At 37.8% G+C, this 7,927-nt stretch overlaps 1 protein-coding gene across 1 annotated transcript; it reads left to right on the top strand.

Annotated features, from left to right (window-relative positions):
- Positions 1-429: 429 nt before the first annotated feature.
- Positions 430-1,377, top strand: LOC127557399 (olfactory receptor 52K1-like). The gene has a single exon (XM_051990729.1). It carries the CDS (start codon positions 430-432, stop codon positions 1,375-1,377), a length of 948 nt encoding a protein of 315 aa, XP_051846689.1.
- The last annotated feature ends 6,550 nt before the right edge of the window (positions 1,378-7,927 follow it).

Genomic DNA, 7,927 nt, shown 5'->3' with positions numbered 1-7,927 from the left:
ATGGGATAGCTCTCAAAGAGGGAGGCAAGAGGAGTAATGAAGGAAAAAATTAAGTGATATATAAACAAAATACATCAAAAAGTTATTTCAAAAAATTAAAATATAAAGCCAGGGACAAATTCAATAGGAAAGTCCCTAATGGTGATGGACAAATATTATCATGCTTATATTTTCCTCAAGTCATCTCCATTTGGGAGATATCTGTGAAAAGTAGAGATAAGAACAAGTTAATATTTCTGAGAAATATCTCATTAAATTGGATCTGATGTTTCCTTTTCTTACATTTTCCCCTGCAGGAACATTAAAGATAAATGAAGGAATAGGACTTCCATTCAGTCCACTAGATCTAGTTCTAAAGATTACTGGATTCAGGGATTCTGTCTCCTACTCACCTGAACACACTCTCCCTAGAGTCCTGAAACATCAAGGATGTTAGGGTGGAATGAGACCCACAATATCTCCTACACTGACTTCTTCTTGATAGGCTTCCCAGGACTACAGGAGGCCCGATCCTTCCTGATCCTTCCATTCTCCTGCATATACCTGGTGATACTCACAGCCAATGCCCTGATCATCTACACTGTGGTGACCCAGAGAAGCCTGCACCAGCCCATGTACGCCCTCATTGCAATGCTCCTGACGGTCAATATTTGTTCTGCTACTGCCGTTGTACCTGCCATGCTCTTTAACTTCACTACTCGCTACTACCGTATTTCTCTTTCCTGCTGCCTTATCCAGATGTTCTCTGTTTATTTCTTCATCATCTTTGACTGTGGCATTCTCCTGGTCATGGCACTAGATCGCTACATTGCCATCTGCTATCCACTGCGTTATCCAGAAATTGTGACATGGCAGATGTTAGCAGGGTTGGTGGGCTTAGTGACAGCACGGAGCATAGGCACTGTAACCCCAGTAGTCGTACTGGCTTCAAGAGTGCGCTTCTGCCGCTCTAACATCATCTATCACTTTACCTGTGAGCATATGGCTCTGATGAAGCTGTCCTGTGGAGACATCTCACTCAACAAGACAGTGGGGCTCACTATCCGCATTTGTACTCGGGTCCAAGATATGTTGCTCTTGGGTATCTCCTACACACGCATCATCCACGCTGCCTTCCGGATCTCTTCTGGTGGAGCCCGCTCCAAAGCCCTGAACACTTGTGGCTCCCACCTACTGGTCATCTTCACTATCTATACCTCTACACTTTCCTCTTCCATTGTCTATCGTGTAGCTCGCACTGCCTCCCAGGATGTGCACAACCTGCTCAGTGCTCTTTACTTACTGCTCCCCTGCCTTGTTAATCCTGTTATCTATGGAGCCAGAACCAAGGAGATCCGACAACACCTAGTCAAGATATTCCAGAGTGCAGAAACTTAGGCCCCTTCTGAAAAAATTCCATCCTTATCCCTACCTGAGAGATTGGAGGGGGGAACATTGTTGAATATTTAGAAATATAGGGACCCAATAATCACTCACATTTTATTTTCTTGTGTTACCTCCACCCATTTTTATATTTGCACTCTTAGATAGCAGTATAAGTATTAAAACCTCTCATTACTACTCCGTCATTAACCTCAGCCATCTCATTAGCTTCTACAATCCCACCTGATGAAGTCAAATTATTAAAGACTGTTCTATTCAGCTCAATTCAATGTTTGTTAAGTAACTTTTGCAGGAAGCATCATATGCTTGGTCCCAACAATGAAAGATATAATTCCTACCCTCAAGGAACTCACTCTCTAATGAGGGAGATAATAAGCAGACATCAAATGCTGAAGCAAACAGTCTGGCATCGTGAACCCAGGAGCCTTGTGAATGGCAACACTTTCAGCCCATAATTTGCAACCACTTTCCTCGGCAGCAACCCATGTAAAGATGCAGCCTGGCAATTACTCCTGCAAGTGCTGATTTCAGTAGCTCTTTGAGCTACTACAGACCTAGAAAAGAATACTCTTGTCACCCAGATCCTTGGCATTATCAAGTGGTTCAATATCAACAATTATAGGATTTTATCAATGAAAATGTCATTTGAAATAAGCATTCTCATCTGCTATGCTGCTGTATCCTAAGCATTATGGGCCTTTTCCATATAACTTGCAATATAAATTTTGTATATTATGTGGTGGCATTTCCCACATTAGAAAGTGAGCTCTTTGAGAGCAGGGATTGTCTTGCTTTTCTGTTTGTATCTCTAGCACTTAGGAGAATGTTTTGCAAATAGTAACTTTTAACTGAATATTTTGTTTATCTATTCACATACAAATAACATAAATGGAAGGTAATCAAGAGAGGGAAGGCACTACCATTATGGGAGTATCAAGCAAGGCTTCTTGCATAAGCTGGGACTTGAAGGAAGCCAGGGAAATTCAGAGAAGAAGATGGGGAGAGATAGCATTCCAGGCAGGGAAGATGGCTAGTGACAAGGCATGGAGTCAAGAGATGGAATACTTTGTGCAAGGGACAGCAAAAAGGGCAGTCTTACTAGGGAACTAGTGTCACTACATGAAGGAAAGTATGAGAAGATTGGAAAGATAAAAAGGGCTTAGTGAAGAGCTTTGAAAGCTATACAAAGATGATTTTTTTTTTGTATTTGGTTCTGGAGGCAATAGGGAGCCCTTGAATTTATTGAATAAGTAGAGTTGGTAAGATCTGCATTTCAATAAAATCTGTTAGAAAGATAAGTGGATCATAGATGAGAGTGAAGAAAGACTTGAGGCAGAGAGACCAAAGAGATGACCACATATAAGATGACGAGGGTCTACAAAAAGGTAAAAACAGTGTCAAAAGAGAGAAGTTAACATATAAAAAATGTTGCAAAGGTAGATCTTGGGAATTCATTGTATTTGGTATAGTAAAAAAGAAAGAAGAATCAAGGAGATGAGCTTAAGTGACTAGGAGGTTGAAAGTATCCTACAATGAAAAAAGGAAATTCAGAAATGGAAACAATGTCTAGGGAAAACTGGGATGAGCTAATGAATTCACTTTTGGACATGGTGAATTTAAAATATTTACAAGGCATTCAGTTCAAGATATCTAATAGGTAGTTGGAGATGTGAGAGTAGAAATTGGGAGAAATAAAAGGAATGGATTAGTAAATCTGAAAATTATCATCATTGAGGTAAAAAATTAAACCATGAGAGTTGATGAGATCATCAGGAGAAAGTATAGAAGAAAAAAAAGAAGAGAACCCAAGACAAAGCCTTAGGAGACACTGTTAACAGACATGGCTTGGATGAATTTTTAGCACATGAGATTGTGAAGGAGCAGTCAAACAGGTAGGAAGAAAACTAGAAGAGAGCAGTATCATGAAAATCTAGAGAATATCAAGGATAAAGGGATGTTCAACAGTATCAACAGCTTGAGGAGGTCAAGAAGGATGAGGATTGAGAAGTGGTCATTAGATTTTTGCATTTAAGAGATCATTGGTAATGCTGGAAAGAGATGTTTCAGTAAAATGATCAAGGTGGAAGCCAGATTACAGAGGGTCAATAAAAAAACTGATAAAAAAACAAAGTGAAAGCACTAATTGTAAACAGCCTTTTCAAAAAGTATAGTCACAAAAGGAAAGAGTAATAAAGAACTATAAACAATAGGGAAAGATGGATGATCTTTGTAAAGCATAGAAAAGCAATTAATAGATAGGGAAAGATGAAAGATTAGAGAGAGAGTTAGGATATTACAATGGAGCAAGCTGTGGGAGAAGATGGGATAGAATAGGATAACTTCTTTTTTTATTATATATTTTATTTTATAATAACTTTATATTGACAGAATCCTTACCAGGGCAATTTTTTTTACAACATTATCCCTTGCACTCGCTTCTGTTCCGATTTTTCCCCTCCCTCCCTCCACCCCCTCCCCTATATGGCAAGCAGATATGTTGCAGTTAGATATGTTGCAGTATATAGGATAACTTCTTCATGAAAAAGTCAAAACTCTGGCAGGGAGAAAGGTCCCTTCTTCATGTGAGATAGGAAATTAGATAGGATTTGATTAATGTAGTAAAACCTGTTCTTTATGGCATTTGTTGATCACTGTTTCCCTCTCTAGACATTCACAAGTTATCCCTTTAATAATGTATTCAAGAATGTTACCATGATTGTAAGACAAACCAGAATTCAGAGACTTCACTCTTCCTTGTGACAATCTAGACATGACTGTCCTCAGTGTTGCCCCATCTCTCTTTCCCCCCTGATTTTCCCAAGCTTTTTCTCCCCATTTCATTCATAGCAGGAACTCACTTTATATTCCCAACAATAAACACCGTGTGCCTGCTGAATAAATATATACTGGTTTTATGACCCCAAGCCAATGGTTTACCTCTCTGTGCCTCAGGACAGAGGTGTTCTGGTCAATGTTTAATAGCTATTTCTGAAGGCAGGGGGAGGTGCACAAGTGACATCATTTTAAACTTAATCTGTTTTACACTTTCTCTATTATTTTGAGTCCATACAATCAACAAAACAATCCTAACCCTAAATCATGTGCTGATTTGTAGCATTTACTAATTCTCAAAGTGTAAATCTTCACATTGAAATTTTAACAATCAGCTTTCCTTAACTGGCTCTGAGCTAGCTCCAGGATGTCCCCATCAGAACAATCTGGAAGAATGAATTAAGAATGGAATTTCCACCTCTAAAATTCTTTCATTTATGGAGGTGGAGGATTGAAGATGGGGAAGTGTTTGGTTTCATTATTTCCACAAATAACTCCATTTCTACCACAGCTCTTTTTTTTTAATAATTTAATTTAATAATAACTTTTTTATTGACAGAACCCAAGGTAATTTTTTACAACATTATCCCTTGCACTCACTTCTGTTCCAACTTTTCCCCTCCCTCACTTGACTCCCTCCCCCAGATGGCAAGCAGTCCTATACATGGTAAATATGTCACAGTATATCCTAGATACGATATATGTGTACAGAACTGAACAGTTCTCTTATTGCACAGGGAGAATTGGATTCAGAAGGTAAAAATAACTCGGGAAGAAAAACAAAAATGCAAACAGTTTACATTCATTTCCCAGTATTCTTTCTTTGAGTGTAGCTACTTCTGTCCATTATCGATCAATTGAAACTGAGTTAGATCTTCTCTTTGTTGAAGAAATCCACTTCCATCAAAATACATCCTCATACATATCATTGTTGAAGTATATAATGATCTCCTGGTTCTGCTCATTTCACTTAGCATCAGTTCATGTAAGTCTCTCCAAGCTTCTCTGTATTCATCCTGCTGGTCTTTTCTTTACAGAACAATAATATTCCATAACATTCATATACACAATTTACCCAGCCATTCTCCAATTAATGGGTATCCATTTAATTTCTAGTTTCTAGTAACTACAAAAAGGGTTGCCACAAATATTTTGGCACATACAGGTTCCTTTCTCTTCTTTGGGATATAAGCCCAGTAGTAACACTGCTGGATCAAAGGGTATGCACAGTTTGATAACTTTTTGGGCATAATTCCAAATTGTTCTCCAGAATGGTTGGATCCATTCATAACTCCACCAACCATTAATGCATCAGTGTCCCAGTTTTCCCGCATTCCCTCCAACAATAATCATTGTTTTTTCCTGTCATCTTAGCCATTTTGATAGGTGTGCAGTGGTATCTCAGAGTTGTCTTAAAATTGCATTTCTCTGATCAATAGTGATTTGGAACACTCTTTCATATGAGTGGAAATAGTTTCAATTTCATCATCTGAAAATTGTCTGTTCATATCCTTTGATCATTTATCAATTGGAGAATGGCTTGATTTCTTATAAATTAGAATCAATTCTCTATATATTTTGGAAATGAGACCTTTATCAGAATCTTTAACTGTGAAAATAGTTTCCCAGTTTGTTGCTGCCCTTCTAATCTTGTTTGCATTAGTTTTGTTTGTACAAAAGCTTTTAAATTTGATATCATCAAAATTTTCTATTTTTGTGATCAATAATGATCTCTAGTTCATCTTTGGTCACAAATTCCTTCCTCCTCCACATGTCTGAGAGTTAACTATTCTATGTTCCTCTAATTTATTTATAATCTCATTCTTTATGCCTAAATCATGGACCCATTTTGATCTTATCTTGGTGTACGTTCACCACAGCTCTTAAAGTTGTCCACAAGGACATTGTGAGAAATTTTTAACAAAGTCCAATCTGCTGAAATCCAAGAGTAATATTAATAAATAAAGTATTTATTTTAAATTTACTATGTGCCAATCATTGTGCTAAGCACTGAAAATATATATAAAAGCAAATAAGAGAGTCTCTTTCCCTAAGAAATTTGTATCCTAGTGGAAGAAAATAACATATAAAGATATAAAGAGGTGTTGGAAAGAGGAATGGCGGATTGCAAGGAGTCTGCAGAAAATGGCATGATCTCTGGTTCAGAGCCAAATAAAATTAAAAATGTACCTCTCAGAGCTGGAGGGAGTTGGAGTGGAAGCTTAGATTCCAGTGAGAAGGGGAGATCAAAATGGGCCATTACAATATATACAGAATAATGATTCTTAGCTTCTTATATCATGGACTCCTTTGACAGTCTGGTGAAACCTATAGACTTTTTTCCAAAAAAATATATTTTTCAACTACATTCATAATTGAAGAAAATAATAAATTCCACTGAGAGGTTAGTGAAAATTAAAATATTATTTTTCCCACTAAAATTCATGGATTCCCTAAAATCTATCCAAAGACCCTTTGAGAATCATAGACCCCCAGGTTAAGAAACGTTGTTCTGGAACATTCTCTTAATCTATCTGCCAACCAAGTTGTAAAAGGAAGGCCTATTCCTAATAAATATCTCCAATAGTCAAATAGCATTTTCTTTATCACCATTTCCCTAATTGTTCACAAACACTACTTGAGTAATACTTACCCAATACTTTAAGACGCTGTTGTTTCATCAATGTGGGCCTATCAATAAAACTAACAGCCCCCTTACAATCACAACAGTGATCAAGAAAACTGTTGTAAGACAAAGAAGTCATTGGCTGATGGCTAAACTACAGAAGATTTTCTCTGCTTTTAGCCGAGCTAATTCTCTCTCTCTTTTTTTAAAATAACTTTTTATTGATAGAACTCATGCCAGGGTAATTTTTACAGCATTATCCCTTGCATTCACTTCTGTTCCGATTTTTCCCCTCCTTCCCTCCACCCCCTCCCCCAGATGGCAAGCAGTCCTTTACATGTTGAATAGGTTACAGTATATCCTGGATACAATATATGTGTGCAGAACTGAACAGTTTTCTTGTTGCACAGGAAGAATTGGATTCAGAAGGTATAAATAATCCGGGAAGAAAAACAAAAATGCAAGCAGTTTATATTCATTTCCTAGTGTTCTTTCTTTGGGTGTAACTGCTTCTGTCCATCCTTGATCAATTGAAACTGAATTAGCTCTCTTTATCGAAGAAATCCACTTCCATCACAATACATCCTCATACAATATTGTTGTCGAAGTGTATAATGATCTCCTGGTTCTGCTCATTTCACTTAGTATCAGTTCATGTAAGTCTCGCCAGAGCTCTCTGTATTCATCCTGCTGGTCATTCCTTACAGAACAATAATATTCCATAACGTTCATATACCACACTTTACTCAACCATTCTCCAATTGATGGGCATCCATTCATTTTCCAGCTTCTAGCCACTACAAACAGGGCTGCCACAAACATTTTGGCACATACAGGTCCCTTTCCCTTCTTTAGTATCTCTTTGGGGCATAAGCCCAGTAGAGACACTGCTGGATCAAAGGGTATGCACAGTTTGATAACTTTTTGAGCATAGTTCCAAATTGCTCTCCAGAATGGCTGGATGTGTTCACAGTTCCACTAACAATGTATCAATATCCCTGTTTTCCCACATCCCCTCCAACATTCCGCATTACCTTTCCCTGTCATTCTAGCCAATCTGACAGGTATGTAGTAGTATCTCAGAGT

This window comes from Antechinus flavipes, chromosome 3, assembly GCF_016432865.1.
Source record: "Antechinus flavipes isolate AdamAnt ecotype Samford, QLD, Australia chromosome 3, AdamAnt_v2, whole genome shotgun sequence".
Taxonomy (NCBI): Eukaryota; Metazoa; Chordata; class Mammalia; order Dasyuromorphia; family Dasyuridae; genus Antechinus; species Antechinus flavipes.
Note: the sequence above shows the minus strand (reverse complement) of the source record. Positions and strands in the feature narration are given on the sequence as shown.